The sequence below is a fragment of the Coffea arabica genome, chromosome 8c (assembly GCF_036785885.1).
Source record: "Coffea arabica cultivar ET-39 chromosome 8c, Coffea Arabica ET-39 HiFi, whole genome shotgun sequence".
NCBI classification, from domain to species: domain Eukaryota; kingdom Viridiplantae; phylum Streptophyta; class Magnoliopsida; order Gentianales; family Rubiaceae; genus Coffea; species Coffea arabica.
Window position 1 is genome coordinate 15342047 of NC_092325.1, and position 20960 is coordinate 15363006.

Below are 20960 nucleotides of genomic sequence, written 5' to 3' on the forward strand. Positions count from 1 at the left end.
AGTTCAGAGATGTAAAATGAAATTAACCTGCAAAATATTTTTTTTATATATATGTTGAAATCTATCCAATCTTGACAGTTAATCCTCCGACACGATTTCTTTTGTTTCGCCTCATACGCGTGGTAGACAAGGCGGGGAACCCTGGTGCGATAGAGCAATAGCGTGTGAAATGATAAGAAATGAGTTAAGACTGTAAGAGCGGGAACAATTAATGAGAAAAGCTGTGGCGGACAGTAAGACGTTGAGAAATTGAGTGGTAAGAAAAGTAGCCATTCTGGCACAAAATGCGCCAAGGATTCTTTGGTAGACCTATCGTTTCCGTCCTTTCTATTGTGGGCATATCTTTCTTTCTAGAATCTAATTCCGAAATAAACCGGTAGTCATCAATTAGCAACAGGCTTAGATATGTTAAGTAGTACTAATAGACTAGTCTAGAGAGTTTGTCAAACATTTCTCTCGAATTGACTATTAGCCTAGAATACGATTGGGTTGTAATTCTTTAAGAGTTTTTATAAATAAATATATATATATATATATATATATATATATATACACACATATATATGTTAAAGTATTTTTTTAGAAATGTGATGTGTGAGATGAAAGTAAAGTGATCGAAAAATATAATAAAAAAAGAGTAAATTTTATATATATTGACAGTGTATACACTATTATTATTGGATTCATGACATGTGTTCAAATTCAAATTTTGTATAGTTGTCATTCATCCAACGCTGACAGTGCACTGTCAGTATAGAAAAGATTAATCCTAAAAAATAATCTTACGAAAGTCCACAAAATTTTGCTGCAAAAAATGTAATCCAAACCCACAAAATTTCTTCTCCCTTGCACATTTTAAGGGCTAATCTCCCCTAAATTTCATCACATATTGGAGCTGCAATTACGTCTTGAATTTCACCTCCAACCCAGCTCAATTATAATACTTATTGTGGGGATTTCATTATATAGAGTTGGTCACTGAGTAGCATTCTAGCAGCTTATCCCAAAAACAAAAAACGCATTCTAATAAAATTTGTTGGGTCAAAACTACACCACTTTAATGTATTTTTTCTCAAATGAAAAGAAAGAGAATGGAAAACAGAAGAAAAACTTCCTTTTGGATTTTAGTTTAGAAGTCAAATACGTTTGTCTTAAATGGATTTTACTCCAATCTGCAACAAGGAGTATGATCAATATGTTGCGTAGGCTTGAATTTTCATGACAATAAAATGAACCGCACTACAAGAAAACTAGCTTTTCACGACGCCAGAAATATGCTGCAAAAAGTCCAAAAACCGCCGCGAAAACCTTTTTGCGGCACAAATGCGGCGGAATTAAATTGTGTCACAAAAGTAGCCGTTACAAAAGAAAACGACACAATTTTTCAACATGTCGCATGCATTTGCATCACTCTTTGCAACGCCAATTTGAGTGTTACCACTCTACTTGCGGCACAAAAAATGCGCTACAAAATGTCCACAATGTCATGCGACAAAAACTTGCGTCGCAAAAAAGTCACCAATATAAAGACCAGAAATCAATTTTTTCATGGTACAATAATTATCATGCTCAAATATCCTAAAATCGAATATTATAACAAAATATAGTTCCACAATACACTAGAATAAAGTATCATACATTGTTTTAGTCAAATTCTACAAACTTTATCATTTAATATTGTTCGCTCCAATTACAAGATATTTCATATATTCCAAAATGTGCTTGTCTTCAAAAGTACAACACTTCATCATACATCTCTCAAAAACATCTTCATATCTCCCAATCCGCGTGCTTCCAATGTACCATCAAGTCCAGGGCTGCAAAGTGTATTCTATTAGTCCCCTGCTCAAATAACCCCAGCCCATTAAGCATGAAGAAAACGTTAATATAACAATAGATACTGAAACGGAATTTGTAATTCAACCTTTTCACAGACACTGAAAATTAAGACCACTTCTATTACATTATGTCCCATAAATAGCTGGCAAAATCTTAACAAAAACAGCTCGTCTTCCCAATCATACAAATACTCAATGGAAAACTTGACAGAATAGAGTTATTTTCAGAAACTTTTCCAGTACCTCAAGCAAGTCGTTTGCAAGTAGTCCTGCTCCTTTTCTTCTTTGTATGATGGTTATGGTATAACAAAAGACTAGTCAATTAAATATCAACAAAGAGCTCATGCACAAATAGTCATCAACAAGGAAGTCATGCACAATTCAATATCAACAAGGAACTCAGCAAAATTGGTCTTCTATAGAAGGACCAACTCAAAGTACGCATACTATACCTCAAGATATCAGCAATTGAAGAAACTTTTTTATTCATTTCACACTTGTTTATTTCAGCATCATTTGTTCCAACTTCCCTGTTCATTCTATCACCAACCTGTTACATTATCAACAAAGTGTGAAGAAAAGAAAATCAGGCCATAGCTGCTGATATTTTAGAGAGTTTGTACACAAAATCAAATTGTATGAATTAATATACAACCTCTAATGAGTCCGAAATTTGAGATTGTTTTGCTGCATTCATTTCTCTTCTTTGGAGTGATGCCAAGTCACATGTGGATGCCCTCTGGAAGAACAAAGATCAATAGTAACTAAAGCAATAAAAAAAATTAGAAAAATTATAGTATTTAACCAAATAGTTATCCCAAACCATTCTTGCTTCAAATTGAGCAATCAACTCCCCCTTAAAATCTGCCAATTTCTCGTAGTTCACCACGTATGATTTCCACTTTCTCATTCACTGCATCCTTAATGCTTTCTTTTGTCCAACATTCATGTTATCTGACATCCTATACACGTCTTTTGGTGTCGCACCTACCCCATAAGTTCGAAGATGACCTGGTTTTTCAGGTCCAAGAATATTTTCATAGAGTATATTTTTCACAAAATTATCATCACTGGATGTCTCTGGCAGTTTTTGTATTTCCTCATTCATAGTTGCCTAAATTGAAAAACAGACAGAAGAAAGAATTATTTATGAAGTAAAACCAATAAAAAGTGACTAAAAGCTATTCTTACAATTGTTTGTGAAGTCAACTCATCCATTTGTTTTCCTTGTCTTGAATGAATAAAAACGTCTAGTTTCAAAGGCTCTTTTCCAGTTTTAATCCGAGCTGCCACATATTCAATGTACAAACTAAAGAGTTAATATTTCTAAATAAGACTATTTTCCAGAAAAAATTGCTAGAAACATAAGCATTAGAATTTAATATACCTCTTCCCTAAGGTTCACATGATCTTTTTGCCCTGTTCGATGTGACATCTTTTGTTTTTTTCGATTCTTGCTATTAATCTTGCTTTGCTTCTAATTATGTACAAAACATAAAAAGGTAGTTAACAACACATCAAAATCATAGTAGCACTAGAATTTAATTCAAAAGCAAAAGAGATGTGACAATAAATACATGTCTTGACATCTTCTGAGCTCCAATAATCAATCAAAATAGACCATTGATCCTCCTCAACTCTTGCAGGACAGTGTGCTAATAGCCATGACCTGTGCCTCCTATAAGGAGTGAAATACATGCTCTTGACTTTTGATTTCCAATTTCTCCACAATTTGCTGACCCTTATCATTTGTACTTTCTTGCATGTATCATCAATATTTGTATTTCTCTATCAAAAATTACAAAACAAAAGTTTAAACATTCACAAGCTACAAGATTGTATGAAATAAAAAGAAAAAAAATGTTGCTAACTTTGATAGTGAGTCAAAATACCTTAATATCTTCCCAAAATCTCTCCTTAGATCCTTCAGGCATGGCCCTCCAATCTGTGTACGTGAGTGGTAATTTATTACCATCCTTTACTAAGATTCCTACTTGACTTATATACTGTGTAGCATTAGGACCAATTACTTGGCCCCGTGCATTCCAAACTAACTCCAATTTCTTTCCACCACCCCAACCAGCACTTCGTCTGGCTAGTCCTCTACCACTATTGTCTCCTGTGTACAAAAAACACATACACATACAAAAGAAGAAATTGTGATTCATATAATTTTTTTTATGAATATTATACAAAGCTTGTAATAAGGAATGCTAGACTCAAAACTATTTGTGGTAATCTTTTCTTTTCCAATCGACCTTCTTCACTAGAATCATCATCATCAAAAGTACCATCAAAGACATCATCTATGTCTTCTGAATCATATGAAGAACCTGATCCAGCTTCAGAATCATTGTTATCAAAGGAATCTGGTTGCTCACGATGGGCTACTAGTGGTTGAGAATGAAAGCCTTGACCGATATGTGAATTAGGATGGGAATTTAGTTGAGAATCAGCCTTGGAGTTCAACTGATGTGAATTGGCTTTAGAGTTGAACTGAGAAGCAGAAATAAAGCTAGAAGCTGAGTTTGAATTTGAATTGGAGTCATGTGATTTCGCTTGACAATTAGGTCGAGAAACAGAGTTTGAGCTAGATGTAGGGTCTATGCGTATTCCAGGCATTGCTCCAATGAATTTATGCGCTGGAGGCTTTGAATAATGATTGGGGCAAGTCTGATAAGATTGAGAGCTTGACTGTGAAACAGGGTTCAAACTATTAGTGGACTCAATATGCGCTCCAGACATTGGCCCAACAACTTTGCGGGGCCCCTTCATACTTGGTGCCATGGAAAACCTATAAAAGCAGCTTCTGATTTTTGAAGGCAAAGTTAAGTAAGATGATTAATTTTACTGGCTTTTTTCAGAAACCAATCACATAATTCAGCAAGAGAGTGTTGTATCATCTTACTTTTGGAGTTTAAGTTTCTAAAATCTGCAAACACAAAGAACATATACATATTAAGGAACTATAACCCAATGAAACCAACATTACCAACTTGCTAATATGAACATAAGGAATCATAAATTGAACATAAGGTTTCATGTTCTGTCTCCTTCCAATAAATCAAGCAATCATTGGGGCATGCATGAATTTTATGGTAGCTAAGACCCAAGTCTTTAACAATCTTCCAAGCATCACGATAAGAGCTTGGAAATAATTCATTATCAGGAAAAACTTCCTTGAGAAGCTCCAGTAATATTGTCATTGAGTTGTTGCTCCATCGACAAAGAGACTTGACATGCAACAACTTGATGACAAATGATAGAAGAGTAAAATTTTTATATCCAGGGTATAACTCTGTTTGGGCATGCTTCAGCAACTTAAAAAACTTATTAGTCTCTTCATCACAGGCTCCTCTAAGTTCTTCTAAATTTATGTTAGAATTCTCTTCAAGTGTTCTTCCAAGTGTTTCGTGTATCAATTCATTCATGTCATCATTTTCAATGTGCCTAAACACTCCATTGTTCATATTTTCTTGATTGAAGTCCCATGGATCTTCACCATGATAAATCCAATTTGTATAAGTGGTCAAAAACCCCTTCATTGTTACATGTGCATGCACAGTTTCTTCCTTTCTTCGTTCTGAGTTTTTACATCGCCTACATGGGCAATATATTCTACTCCCAACCTCCTTCTTTTTGTAGGCAAATTTAAGGAAGTCACTCAGACACTTTTCAAAGTATGGATTATTGACTCGGTCTTCAATAAAGATCCAAGACCTATCATCCATTCTATAAGAAACAAGACTGAGAAGGCAAGAAAAGAGACCTTATAAACAGAATTGAAAAATAGCAAATTTATTAACATGCAAAAAAAAAATAAAAAATAAAGTGCAGCATGTGCATCCCAGTTTGCTATGCTCATAGTGGAATGCGATGTTAACAGTTAACCCAACTTCTCAATGCCAAAAGAATGTGGTGAATTTATGTCAATATGCAAACCAGTGTTCTGTTTGCAAGAAAAAGAAACATAGATAAATCAGGGGAGCTAGATTGTCTTACAAATTCCTAATTGCAACTTGGTAGAACATTTAATTGCTAGCAAGCTACAATTGCTAGGCAGATAAAAATGATGGTTATGGGCAATTCAGATAGTTAGATTGCTGTTCAACTATGTACAAGAACTTGTCTACTGTATTAAAAAAGACATAATCCGGATAAAAGTGGCCAAAAAAAGGAGAAGTAACAAATGCATGACAACATAACAATTTACACAGAAGTCCAAATTTTCAAACTGAAACTCTAGAATTCCACCTTAAATCACATTAAGTATCAAATAATTGAAAAAACGCATTAAAATCCACATTTAAAAATCATATAGTCGTTCTCCATCTTAACCCAAAAAAAAGCATAAATAACTCAAGTTGACCATTACTAATCACTAAATTCCTCTTACTGTGCCCTTAAAATATATAGAAATAGAAAAAGAAGAGAAATCAACTAGAAAAAATGATTCATGAAATAATTGAAATAAAAGACTCGCAAAAATGATTGAAGAACCGAAAGGGGTTCAACTATTGGATTTTGCACTTAGTCAAATACTTCATTTTAGATTTTAAAAAATCTCCGAACACATTTTCTACTCATCTTTTCATTACGCATACATCAATTATATACTACATATTATAATAATATTTTTTCAAAGTCTCCCCCCAAAAAAACACAATTTTGACTGAGCTAAAACCTCAAGAAAAGCTTCTTATATTTTGGTATGTTTTAATTTGCAAAAAAAAAAAAATTGATTGCATTATAACGCATTTTTTAAATCATCTTTCTATTTTACATATATCGCACTATAAAAAGTGTTATGATATTATTTTTAAAAAATTGTTCTATATAATCTTCCATCCAAACACACGTTTTTAATAGGAAAAGGGACGTACACATACTAGGCCAAATTTCTAATTCCTCTATTAATGTTTATCTTATGACCCGAAGAAAAGAGCTCGAGCTTGAACTCTTAACTCAATGGATTTAATTCCTAATATTCCTCTTAGCTTACTAGTCTTTACAGAGGACAAAAACATCTGCCTTTTTTTTTTTTTGAGTGAATGAGAAAATATCACTCTAATACTCTATTTACCTCTTCCATTGATAGACAAAACAAAGTGTTCGCTGTTCAATTTGGCCTCTGAAGAAATGCAGACTCGTTGACACAAGTGACAAGACAAGACTAGAGACAGCCACTAAAGCCACTAAAGAAACGGCATATGCATACGATGCGGCATATCCAAAGCAGGTAAGAGAAGAGGATAAAAAAGCAAGCAAATTAAGTATGATACCAGATAGCCCCAGAAATTTAGAAGGAGACAAATAACGGAATGTCAAAGAGCAATTAATTAGCAATATCGATAGCAAATAGCACAAGTTGAAATGAGTAAAGTGAAAATATCACAAAGAAATTGAGCTTAATTACCTTGCCTTTGAACCAGAAGAGCTCGTAGAATTGTTGATTGAGTTGTCTTAGAGCTACAATTGGTTTATCGATAGAGAACCAAATCCAACCGAGGATATCCAATTTATTCACCTTTCGAAAAATGACCTAAAACTGAAAGAAAATTTGGTCTGATATTTCTACTGCAGATATAAAACTAAGAAACAAACACAAAAATTAATTGACCAGGAATTAGGAACCGAAGGTATTTCTACTGCATCATTAGAAATCAAAGGGAATTGAGAGATGGAAGAGAGAGAGAGAGAGAGAGAGAGAGAGAGAGAGAGAGAGAGAGAGAGAGAGGTGGAATTAGGTTGTTTGCTTTCAGACTTTGGAAAGGATCAGATTTTTGGGTATTTAGGTATTTAGGTGTTTAGTTATCTTTAGAAAGGATCATTTGTTCCCCCCTTTTTTTGGGCTTTATTTTCTTTTCTTTTCTTTTATGGGTTTTATTAAAACTATGTCGTTTTTATGTAAAAATTAGGAACCGTTGTGAAATTTGCAGCACAAATTGAAATTTGCTGCTTATTTACCGCACTTTCTCCTTGTGCCACAGCAAAAGCGTTGCAAAAAGCCCGTTTTCTTGTAGTGCCGTTTGACTAACGGGTGCCCATATAAGGGGTGCAAAAGAATATGAGTGCATGTATTTACTTACATGGTAATTTAGATATTTTAACGAGTGACAAGTAAGTACCCCTTAGAAAAATCTTGAAATGAATATATGCTATATATTCAATTAGCTTATTTGTTAATTGTCAATCTATAGCTTGAAAAGAATCACGCAGTTTTACTGATTTGACTGAAAAGTTTCCTTGTTTTATTGTGTATCTTTTCTTTTCTTTTTTCACTCTGAATTATGGGCCTTATGGCTACATATTTTCTTATTTCAAGAAAGAGGCACATCAATGTGAAACTGTGAAGCTTTGACGATAGAACTATTTGTGCTCCGGCCTTCAAGATGGCTTTTGTATCTTCTAAAACTTCACTTCATTAAAAACAGATCCTAAATCATTTTTTACCAGAAAGACAAAAAAGAAATGCTAAGAGGACGTATTAATGATGTATAGTAAAATGGTAAAGCCCAATGGTTCAATGGATCAGGAAAATCTTGCTAGTGTCAAATTAAGTAGGTTAATTAACTTTGAGAGTTGGAAAGGGAACATCTCAGTCTCTCGTGCAATGCCTTCACCCCTGCATGCAAACTCTCAAAACAAAGAAGAATGTAAAAGTCACTGGTGTCAATTGTGGGACAATTTTAGTTACAACATGTGCATTCACTAACAATATCATCCCGTGTTTTGCTACAAGAGTAGGAATCAATTACCGCATGATAATACGTCCACCATCTCAATAACAGAGTCGGTTTTTAGAATTCAATTTTTTACAGGGACATGTAACAGTTTTAGTGAATTTACATATGTGTCCTTTGAGTTGAAATTATTCTCTTGTTAAATGTGCATTGAAAGTTTTAAACGATAAAATTGTAAGGTATGTATTGATTTAAAATGGTGACTTTTATATTAGAATATAAAAATATCAAAATATCAAAAGAAGTTTGCTATTCTCTCTCTACCTCTACTTGTCTCCAATTTCTCTCTACTTCTCTTCTTCTCATAAGGCCTTCCCTTGATCTCCTTCTTATAGATTTCGTTTTATTTTAACTTTTTAATAAAATTTCTCTTAAAATTTCTTAGTGAGAGTTTTCTATTTCTCCTATGGTTCCTAATGAAAATTTCCTATTTCTCTTAGGGATTCTCTAAGATTAAAAACAACCTAAAAGGGGCGTGAATTAGTTTTTTACAAATGAAATAAATAGTTGCAAATATTCACCCAATTTTGACTATCCAAAATGGCCTAAGTGATCACACACTTAAGCAAATGGAATGTGATAAAGATAAAATAATGAAATCACACAATTGATAAAATAAGAGAATGATAAAGTAAAAAGAAAGCAAACCAAATGAATTGGTATTCTCAATGGCACTTTCTTTAGCTCCCAAACTTCACCAATCATGGAGCTCAATCAACCAAGTACTTCTTCCAATTGTTGGTAACACAAATCAACTTGTACAAAGAAGGGTTCACCCCTTACTCACACTAAGTTCTCAATTCTAGTTGAATCAAGGGATTTTACAACTCTCCCTATTTAACCCTTTCTAAACTACAATTGAATGCTTATCCTAACAATGAAGAACACTTATATAATTGAGACTTACCTTCTCCAAAATTTTAGATCTTCTCAATAAGAAATCTCACAAATCCAAGAACTTTTTCCATACCTATACAATATTCAAGTTATTTTTTTTTATCACAAAATCACTCTTGAAAGCATATATCTCATGTAGGCAAAAGTCTTTCTTTTTTTTAGACTTAAGGGTATTTATAAGTAGTTAAATTTTGCCCCAAAATTCTCTTCAATATTCAAAAAAATAGCTGTTGAAACTATTGGATGTTCAATGGTTTGTTGTGCGTCCAATACAGGTCTCGAGAGGTTTCTTTGTTAAAGCTTTCAGATGGCCGATAGATGCCTTTTTGCGTCCGATACGAATTTCAGAAAGTTTTGCTACTTGTTTCAAACAGTTCCAACGGTCGATACTATTGTCTTGCATCTGATGCCCTATTTCTTCTTCTTTTGGACGTTCTATCCTGTAGTGCGACGTCTGAGAGTTGTGTTCAATAATGATTGTAGGTTCTGTACGGTTTGCCTTCGGACGCTTGATCCATCATTGTGCATCTGATAGATATCTATAACCCATATTTTCTTCTTGATTTCATTCCTTTTCTTTTCTAATGAATCAAGTACCCGTTGTAACAAATTTCTCGTATAAAAGTATTAGTTCAAATCATCATTTTGATTTGTGAATCATCAAAAGTAAATGATTGATCAATCTAAGTCTTCGTATTCCTAGTGAGAATTTTCTTTTTTACTTATTTTATTAATAAATCTGAATTTATTTTAGATTTGGCCATTAGATCTGAAATTTTTGTGGTCCTTGAGTCTATCTTGACAGATCTCATCATCATTGTTGAAGATTAAAGCCATTGATTAGCAAATCTGGCAATTGCAACATGCACAAAATGGAGATTCAGCGATTTATCATTATAAAAGAATTTGAAATTTTTTTTGTATTTTTATATCTGTTACAAAAATTTTCAGATATATTGTACATATTAAATTATAGATTTATTATTTTTAATATATGTTTAACCGTACCCACAATTAGGACAGTGATGTAAATCAAATTGCGTGGAACAATATTCAACAATCCTTTAATGAAACTTGCCTTTTATAAAAAAAAAATGAAACATGATATTAATAATCAGATAAGACTAACGAATCATTCTTATTTAGTGAGTTTTTTAACAAAGGATAGTTCATTATTATTATTTGACGTATTGTAATATGTTAATAATTTTTAACAAAAAGCAACACTTGTGATACCTTGATCAAATCTCCTTGCACCCTCCCCACATCTTAAGTATCATCCCTATTTTGTTGGGAAAAAATAAAAAAGAAACACTTATGATATCTTACCCTATTGCTTGATGGGAATAAACCCGACTTTGTTGTATAACACACTAGATCCAGAGATGGGCACACAAACATCTGGTGCATTGGCACATTAGTAATGAATTACCGTCAAAAGTACTAATGAGTCATTCCTTATTTAGTGGATGTTACAAAAAAGAGAGCTTGTTATTATTGTTTTTTGGGATAATTTCAGAAACCTCCCCTGAGGTTTCTGACATTTGCACTTACCTCCCCTGTGGTTTGAACAATTATACTGACCTCCCCTGAGGTTACTAATTCTTTACAAATTCAGTCCAAATGATTAAAATATTATTTTAGAGAGTGAAATTAGAATTTTGTACCTGATTTGTCCTTTGTGCCACATGTCCAATGAATGGCAAAGTATTACAAATTAATTAACAATTAATAAACTTTAACGAGCGTAATTTATAGGTAAATGCGTATTGCCTATTTAAAATACCAGTTCTTTACATGTATTTTACTTTCAAACATTTACTTTATCACAAATATTTATTCTCAAATATAGATTTGTATTTACTCTCAAATATTTAATTTTTGTTAAACACAAAACCTACCAGTTTTTCTTCCGTAGAAATATTAATATAACACTTTTTCAATTTTAGTTATAAATATTTATGTATTTAACATAAATTAAATGATTCAGGATAAAATATCCATAAAGAGCCAATACTTTACTCATGTAATGGATGAAAGTCATAAAAAATTAATAGTTTATGAGGCCATTTATTTTTTAAAAAATATTTAATTTATATTAAATAGATAACTTATTGATTTTTTTTGGCAAGAATATTACTTTAACACTTTTTAATTTTTAATTACAAATGTTAATATATTTATCATAAATTAAATATTTAAAAATAAAATATCTGTAAAGAGCCGATACTTTAAATAGGATATGCGTATTTGCCTATAAACTACACTATTTAAAGTAAGGAGTATAGTTTATTGATTTAAGTTAAGGAGTGTAGTTTATTGATTTAAGTAAGGAGTGTAGTTTATAGGCAAATACGCATAACTTATTTAAAGTACCGGCTCTTTACAGGTATTTTATTTTTAAATATTTAATTTACAATAAATATATCAATATTTGTAATTAAAAATTAAAAGGTGTTATAATAATATTCTTGTAAAAAGAAAATCGATAGGTTATCTATTTAATATAAATTAAAATTTAAAAAAAAAAAGAAATGACCTATAAAATGTTAATTTTTTATGACTTTTATCCATTACATGAGTAAAGTATTAGCTCTTTATGAGTATTTTATTTTGAATCATTTAATTTATGTTAAATACATAAATATTTGTAACTGAAATTGAAAAAATGTTATATTAATATTTCTACGGAAGAAAAACTGGTAGGTTTTGTGTTTAACAAAAATTAAATATTTGAGAGTAAATACAAATCTTTATTTGAGAATAAATATTTGTGATAAAGTAAATGTTTGAAAATAAAATACATGTAAAGAGCTGGTACTTTAAATAGGCAATACGTATTTGCCTATAAACTACGCTCGTTAAAGTTTATTAATTGTTAATTAATTTGTAATACTTTGCCATTCATTGGACATGTGGCACAAATGACAAATCAGGTACAAAATTCTAATTTCACTCTCTAAAATAATATTTTAATCATTTAGACTGAATTTGTAAAGGATTAGTAACCTCAGGGGAGATCAGTGTAATTATTCAAACCACATGGGAGGTAAGTTAAATGTCGAAAACCTCAGGGGAGGTTTCTGAAATTATCCCTTGTTTTTTTGAACGAACTTGTTATTATTGTGCGATGCTAATTTATTATTAACTTTTCTACAAACAGCAATACTTGTGATATCCTATGACCCTACTAAGTTATAAAGAACTATGTAGATCAAATACTTGCATCGGCACACTATATGAATTTTTGTAATTATACGTCACGAAATTTGATCATTCAACTTATAGATAGGTTTAGGATGTTCGAACTTTTTGGCAACTAACCCGTTATTTTACAATTTTTTTCTTTTGTAGTAAAAATAAAAATATGAGAGATTTAGACAGCAAGAAAAGGGAAAAAAGAATATGAACGCAGAACCTCAATTAGTAGCTACCTTAAATTACCTTAAATTATTTGAATAGTAAATTAGTACGTGACATCGACAGTGACGAAACTCTGGAAAGTCCAATCATGGAAGTGAGGTGTACCTCTGCCCAAAGGTTATCGGGTCCACTTATGACTTATTGTATGTATCAAGACATGTGTAGCATGGCGTGTGATGCTCAAAAAGTTAAGTTTGTCGTTTTATGTGATTTAAAAATCCCAACTCAAGACCCGCCGCTATCTGTCACATGTCGCCCATGACGTGCTTGTCTTTCTAAGGCGCCGCCCTTGACTTTGACCCGGCTTCCTTTGGCTCCCTCGGTTGATCCCTTGCAACCTTCGCGCACTTTATTTGCTTTCCTTTTTCTTTTGAAATTTTTAACATTTTCTTTGCTTTGCTGTGTAAAAGTCCTACAATTCTATAAGGTTACCTTTGATATGAGAGATTTGATAAAAATTTAAAATTCTCGCATATTTCCTTAATTATTTAAAAAGATTTAAAATTGTAATTTATCAAATTGATGAATTATAAATTAATACCTCTGAATCAATTTAAACAACTAATTTGATTTGGATGGATTTCAAAATTAAAATCCGTCATTAAATTCTTCAATCCAAACGAAACCTAAAGGCTTTCTCGACTACAATGTGATAGTTTGCATATTGATTAGGTTAAGACTGATAATCATCTTATATCCCAATCAGACAGGCAATATACAGGAGAGCTGCAATAGGGGATCCAGTGTGCAAAGGTTGTGGAGAGGAACTAGAAACAATAGAGCACACCCTATTGCAATGTCCCCTAGCACAAGAGATTTGGAAAGTAGCTCCATTAATATGGGATGGAGCTAAAGATCAGATAGGAAACTTCCAAAGATGGTGAAGCAGAATCACAGAGGCTAGGAAAAGACAAGAAGGAAAAAGCCATATGGGTCTTACGGCTAATATACTATGGCATATTTGGAAGGAAAGGAACAAGAGGGAATTTGAGAACCATGTCAGCTATCAACCATGCAGTGTTATTCAAAAAGCACACAAAGAATGGTTGGAACTAAAGGAGCTAGTTTCTAAGAATATTGATCAGAGCACAATAGAAACGATGCCAACACTGGAGGAGGACAGTCATGCACAAGAAGACTAAGATCTCATAAATCTAAGAGTGCCAACAAGAAGCTTATTGAGACCTGCATTGTTGGGAATTGGAGTTTTTGCTAGAAGGATGACAAATGAGGCTACGGAATTGTGGGCTTTAAAAGACAGAAGATCGGGGGATAAGAATATTGATGCTGCTTCAGCAGTCAAACTAGTTTTATGTAAAGCAGTGGAAAGAAAATGGTGCAACATCAGAATCCAAATTCACAGCCAAGACCTGCTGAAGCAAATCAAGAATGGTAAATGTGACAGCCTCACCTTACCCTAAGGCGAACCAAAGGGTTCGGCGGACCGCCTGCCCAGCTCTCGCCAGGACTAACGGAACAGATTAGAGCTATCTGTTTCATTCCGGAACTTACAAACGCGCGTAAACAAATCAAAATAGTAAAATAACCCAAAATAGAATAAAATGAAATCCGGAGTCGACCATGAATAGTAACCGACCCGTCAGAACCCAACCAAATACCAAGCAAACATTCACATCTTGAAACTTAGCATTTACAAGCCAAAGTGGCATACAAAAGTATTCAAAAGTGGATACATGTCTAGTTTGCCAAATCAAAAGGAAACAGTCCCCAAAAGTACATTTAGGATTTTAATACATGAGTTATACAAAAGATATGTTCAACTAGCTCAATTTGGCAGCCATTTGTCAAATCCAAACCAAAAGTGTTTATTTTCCTGTAAGGAAAACAAAAGGAACAGAAAGGGGTGAGCTTGCGCTCAATGAGGTACCAAACAGATAGCAATAAAATCATGGCATTTCACGTTTAGCGACTCAAGTACACATGCCTGATGTAAAGCAAAGGAACCAATGATTCAAATCAGAAGGATACGGGTGGCTCTCAGGAGCCAAATTTTCAGCGCAGTACTTGATCCAAACCGATTGACTCTCCGTCAACGTATATAGAACCAACGCGTCCGTAGACCCCTCTTTACACCGAATTCCGTCCACCAAACACCCCTTTACCGGGCCCGCTCACCGTAACCGAACAGAAATGGTAATACTCGAGTATACCGGAATCAAGGGTCTCAATACCCAAAGATCCCAAAACAGACTACCGTGGTTCGTTATCTAATCGTCCAGGCCCTTGCCGGCCCGACTCAAATAACTTAGCCACAGGATTTGAGCTCATAGGTCACAGAAAGGTCGTTGGTTACAAGTTTCCAAACGACGTCCGAACAGATACAGATACAGATTCAGATTGACACCAAAATTGGCATATGAACAGACAAGAGAACGAGTGTGATAAAGTACACCCTCGTCTCAAACAAACTAAACAGATTGCAGAGCAGAAATCAAGTTAAACAGCAATGGAGGGGAGTGGTACACTCACCGGATCAATTTCAAAAGTTTTTACTTCAGATTGCCCTTAATCGCCAAGAAACCCTAAAATAATCAAAATAAACCAATTGAAGGTTTCACATCCATAATCGAATAAACGGAATGCACAAATGAGACTCGGCTACACGTCGTACGCCTTGCCAAAGAAATACTAATGCAAGGGTGGAAAACATGATTTTCTTGGAAACGAAAAGGTAACATGAAGACTTAGGCGCAAACAACCCAAAAGCCTTTCATTTTCACCAAAAGTCAAATCCAACTTAAAGGAACCAAACGGCCTAGAAAATCGGGCAGCACCTCCCCTAAAATTCTTACTTTTCCAGCCATTAAGGCTTCATTATTTCCTCAAATCAGTCCCAACATTTCACACAAAAGTCATCTCATTTCCCAAAAGCCGTTCACTAGGCTCAAAGTAGTACAAGTACAAAAGTTAGCTAGGAAATGACCGGAATAAGAGTAAACCTTAAAACATGTAAACAAGTACAATGAGACTCGATAACGAATTATAAATCAATGCCAAATATGACCTCAATAGGGTTCCATAAACATATACAAACATTAGAGAAAACCAGAAAATTCGGAAATGCAATTAGCTTTGGCCTTGAAAAAACAGTTTTTGACCTCTTTTTGCGGTAATGGCACCAAATGCCCTAGAATTATCGGATGAAGGTGTAAGACCCACCATTTCGAAGCTAAAAGACAGGGCTACAACATCACAGAAGGTCACTCAACCCAGTTTTGAGTGAAAACAGGTCAAAAATGCAAGATACCACATCAAAAACGTAAAACGGATTTACCAAAACGCATTCTAGCGGAAACATCATAACTCAGGCTCTACAAGTCCAAATCCAGAAATTCCAAAACCAGATAAAAGCTAAGAAACAGGGCTAAATTTCATCAGAAGGCCTCAACAACCAATTCGGAAGCATTCCTGACCAAAACAACCAATTACAAAAGCAAATCCCAATTTCGGGTAAAACCAGAACAGCAATAGTAATTTTGACTTATCTCACTCTAGGCTACTCCGATTGACCTGAAATTTTGTAGGAACCTATAAATTATCATTCCCTACAACTTTCATGTTTTGAGCTAAGGCCAATTCGGCCTCTATCTATGACCTAAAATTTCGGACAGAATGTTCATCACAAAACCCTCACTTTTCAATTTTTGGTCCAAAACAGAAGTTGGTTGCAATTAATCACTTTTCCCACCTCCTAGAGTCATTAAACATCATTTCCAATCATCATACATGACCACATAATCATGTTCATATTAAAACAGAAAAATCCCCAAAAATAATAAAACTTCATCATTTCAACCACAAATCAAGAAATAATCCATAAACTTGCATCTTCTACTTTCACTAAGCATGATTTAAGCATCAATTAAAGGAGGGGGGGTGGTTCTTCACAACTTACCTTTAAAACAAGAGAGAGAGAGCTATTGACCACCTTAACTTTCCAAACAACTCCACAAATCCACTTACTAACTCTAATTGAATAGGTTTTATGGAGTAATTTCAAGGTTGGATGGTTAGTTTTGATTATTTGGAGCAAGATTGAAGTGTTTTCTTCCTTGTACTTGGAATAAGAAAGAGAGAAAGAAAGCTTGAGAGGGCCGGCTCTTCTTGAAGATTTTTGGAAGATATTTGGGTCATTTTTGGTTATTTAAGTCAATGGTAAGAAAGTCTTAAGGTAGCCCAATCACATGGTGACACTTGTCACCTAATTTAATGCAAGTCTATCACTTTGTTTCCTCTCACATCAATCCAAATTTGCAACCTCTAAATATCTCATAACACCCGATAAAATAATTCCAGTATCCAAAACTTAATGCAGTTGGCCGAATTTTTCCGAACTTTTCGCACTAGTGGGTTCCACGTCCGGTATGCACTCTTAATTTCTCAAAATCTATTTGATACTAGAAAAATCATTTGAAAATTATATTTACTCATAAAATTTATCTAGAAATTTTTCCGGATACAGAAAGTGCAGTAAACAAGCCATGAAAAATGCGAAAACCTAGAAAATGCAAATTACGGGTTCTCACAGTAAATCCCTTGAATGCAGCATGACAACAATCCTTGAGGATATTCTAAGTTTAAAGTCATTTGTTTCGAATGTGCTCTTTTTGCTTAGCTAGTAATGATGATAGTGATCTTAGTGCTAATGTTAGCTCATGTGACAGCCCCACCTCCTCCTAAGGTGAACCAAAGGGTTCGGCGGACCGCCTGCCCAACTTTCGCCGGGACTACGGGGTCAAATCACTCACAACTCTATAGCACGTGTGACAGAAACCAAAGAAAGCGAACAATTCGGAAGCCACCAAGTTAAAATAACTTACCGAACCATAATATTGTCGAAAACCCCTGCCAAATTTTTTTTTCTTTTCCTTTTCACGCTTGAATACTATACCCATCCGAAACCTCAATAACTTCAATAAACTCCATGTAGCCCTAAAGAATGAACACGTTTGAGCAGTGTAACACATGTACATGATTAAACACTTTTATATATATATACATGGTTGTAAATTTACAAATCAAAAGGGAAGTTGCCTGATCAAAATACATTCAAGGTTTCCATCCATTGAGGAGCTATACAAAAGAATATATAACTAGCTCAACTCATGCTTCCAAATATCATAGTTCCCAAAAGATTTTCCTGTAAGGAAAACAACGATAACGAAACGGGGTGAGCTATAAGCTCAGTGAGGTACCAAAAATAATAACAGTCAAGGACCAAGGAACTTCATGCTCAATTAATCACATAAGTGTACCAAATAGGGAGATAAGTAAACAGCTTAGATAGAAAGGATACAGATGGCTCTCAAGAGCCAATTTCCCGTTGCAGTACTTGATCCGACTACGTTGACCCTCTGTCAACTTTCAAATAAAGAAAACCAGTCCAGTAGAACACCGCTTTAACGCCAAATCCCGTTCACCATTCATACCCCCTTACCGGGCCCGAACGCAAAACAAGAATGAAGGTGGTAATACTCGAGTATACCGGAATCAAGAGTTTTAATACTCAAGGATTCCCTAAGAACAGGCACTCATGGATTGTTAAATACCTCGACCAAGTTCTGGCTGGCTCGATTTAATTAACTCCCCATGAGGTTGATCTCAGGTTTAACAAGAAGGTCGTTGGACACATTTCCAAACGACATTACAACAAGCGCAAGTAACAGATTCAAGTTCATAACAAGTGCGAGTAATAGATTTCAGTTTATACAACACAGGCAAGAGAACGAGTGTGATAAAGTACACTTTCGTCTCATTCATAATAACAGAGTTCATAATTATCCGTGTCACAAATTTCAAGTATAGATGAACCAATTAAACAACAATGCAGGGGAGTGGCACACTCACCAGATCAAACAAGGATAATTTCAAAAGTTTCCTTTCCAAGTGTGGCTTTACTCGCCGGCACCTCCTAGAACAATCAAGGCAAACACTTAAGACTTGACTCTAAAACCTAATAAATGGAATTTGCAAGTAAAACTCGGTTACCAGTCATGTGCCTATCCAAATGAACCATTAATGCGAAGAAATGCAACTTCGGAGTGAAAAGGATAACAATTGGTCTTAAAGGCATGAACAACGTCAAAACCCTACCTATAATGATTGACCAACTCCAAATTTGAAGTAGAAAATGAAAGTAAGATCATTACTAGGAAAACAGGATTTTTCCAGTTTCGCGCAACCCTATATGAAAAATCATATCTCAAGTTTTGTAAGTCCAAAATTGATAAAAGTTATACCGTTGGAAAATACATTCAAAGGGCTATAACTTTTCAGAAAATACCATCTTAAGATTCAGAACGTAAGTCAGTCGAATTTAAGCCTCAAGTTACTGCTTTAACCATCACAAAACAGAACAGGTATACAATTTTCAGTTAACTTTGAAAAATGACCATAAATTACAAATTTACACGGTTTATAACCCTATAAGTCTAGTTTAAAACGCAACAAACGGAACTCAATTCCGATATTCCTGCATCAAGATATAACAAATTTCCCAAGACTGCGTAGGAGCTCTTACGAAAATTTTGACAGCACTTCCCTTAGTTTTTCCTTACTTTTCCAACCAAACCTCAATACCAATTCACTCCTCAATTTCACCACAATTTCCCCCACAAATCACAAGCTATAAAGCACCTTTAGTTAGGACCACAAGATCCTTCAAATGCAACCAAGTAAAGGATCAAAATATAAACCCTAAAACTGGAAATTTTGCTACAAAAGCTGAAATTCTTTGAAGGCAAGCAAAACTAACATTCTCAAGCTCAAAATTGCTCATAACAACTACCAAATCACGCCCAAACATTAATCATCATTTGAGGACAGAAATTTTGCTATAAAAACTGAAATTCACCATACCTCTACTTAAAACCATAAACTTAGCTACAAAACTACGCATTTAACCTCTCCAATCCACTAATTTGCAAGTATTAGGAGTAAAAGGAAATTTCTAGGTAGTTTACCTGAAACTTAAGGAAAGATAATAGCTTAGAGTTCCTCCTCCAAGAATCACTCCACCAATCTCTTAAACCCCTCCTAACTAGCACTTGTACGGAATGGATTTAAAATCTAACGGTGAAATCTCAAGTCTTGAGCAAAAATAGAAGATAGAAAAAGAAGAGCTTTCTTGGTTTTTTTTTTCTCTCAAGACTGCCAGCCAAGAGGGAGAAGAAATGAAGATATTTTTGGTCCAAAACAAGATAAGAAGGAAGGGAAAACAGTCCGTCAAACTGCTGTCCCATCAGAATCCGGCTAGGATCACTGTGACAGCCCCACCTCCCCCTAAGGCGAACCAGAGGGTTCGGCGGACCGCCTGCCCAACTCTCGCCGGGACTCAGTCGCTCACTATAGTTCTCAATTAAATTACAACATAAATCTCAAATATACATCAAATTCTCCAAGAATTTTCATACCATAAGCGAAGCGGAAACCAGTTAACGTACACATACATCCATTCAAGTCCGAACATTCATACAAACCCTAATAACAACTATTACACAAGAGGAAATCCAAATTTAAACAGCACAAGATATATGCCATCCAGCCACGTGAATAAGCACTACAAGCCCTTTCTTCGTCTCGAGCCCTGTGAAGGGGAATAAAAATAGTTTTTGGGGTGAGTTAGAAGCTCAGCGAGTAATCAGTAAAATCCATAAATCAAATAAGCTTTACAATCGTTCGTTTCGATGATGTCATGAATCAAAGTCCAACGTACGTTTATTGCTCTCGTGAGCCAGTGAAATCATTGCACTTAAACACCTAACGCTCAAATAGATCCTTTAACGTTTAACGTTGAACAGTGAGTGGGAGCCCGTTTTTGAGCTTCAAATAAACATGAACATAAACAAGTGGTGGAGACGTTGGTGTTCAGCACAAGACTCCCCAAGTACTCACTCAAGCCAAATCATGTCATGAACTCACATCCAAGCATGCATGATATGCAATCGAGTAAATAATGCAAGAAAACTGATGTGTGCACGGACCTTGGCCCACCAATGACCCAGTTCAAGTACCATTGGGCCCAGTCACATGTGCACGG

General features: G+C 34.5%; 1 protein-coding gene across 9 annotated transcripts; it reads right to left on the reverse strand.

The window, feature by feature from the left end:
* Positions 1-1566: 1566 nt before the first annotated feature.
* On the reverse strand, positions 1567-7637 carry LOC113706709 (uncharacterized). Of its 9 annotated transcripts, XM_072062399.1 has the most exons (10): positions 7255-7634; positions 3731-3957; positions 3416-3626; positions 3226-3315; positions 3030-3124; positions 2662-2952; positions 2494-2577; positions 2291-2388; positions 2082-2121; positions 1567-1842 (listed from the first exon to the last, which is right to left on the reverse strand). In XM_072062399.1, the coding sequence occupies exons 6-10, from the start codon at positions 2746-2748 to the stop codon at positions 1771-1773; spliced, it is 381 nt and encodes a 126-aa protein (XP_071918500.1). In that variant the 5' UTR covers positions 2749-2952; positions 3030-3124; positions 3226-3315; positions 3416-3626; positions 3731-3957; positions 7255-7634; the 3' UTR covers positions 1567-1770. The 9 variants fall into 9 exon arrangements, with proteins under 9 accessions (XP_071918500.1, XP_071918492.1, XP_071918499.1 ...); XM_072062391.1 differs by adding an exon at positions 4097-4770 and having other exon boundaries at positions 2082-2388; positions 3226-3626; positions 7255-7637; XM_072062398.1 differs by lacking the exon at positions 7255-7634 and adding an exon at positions 4097-7248 and having other exon boundaries at positions 2082-2388.
* Positions 7638-20960: the final 13323 nt, after the last annotated feature.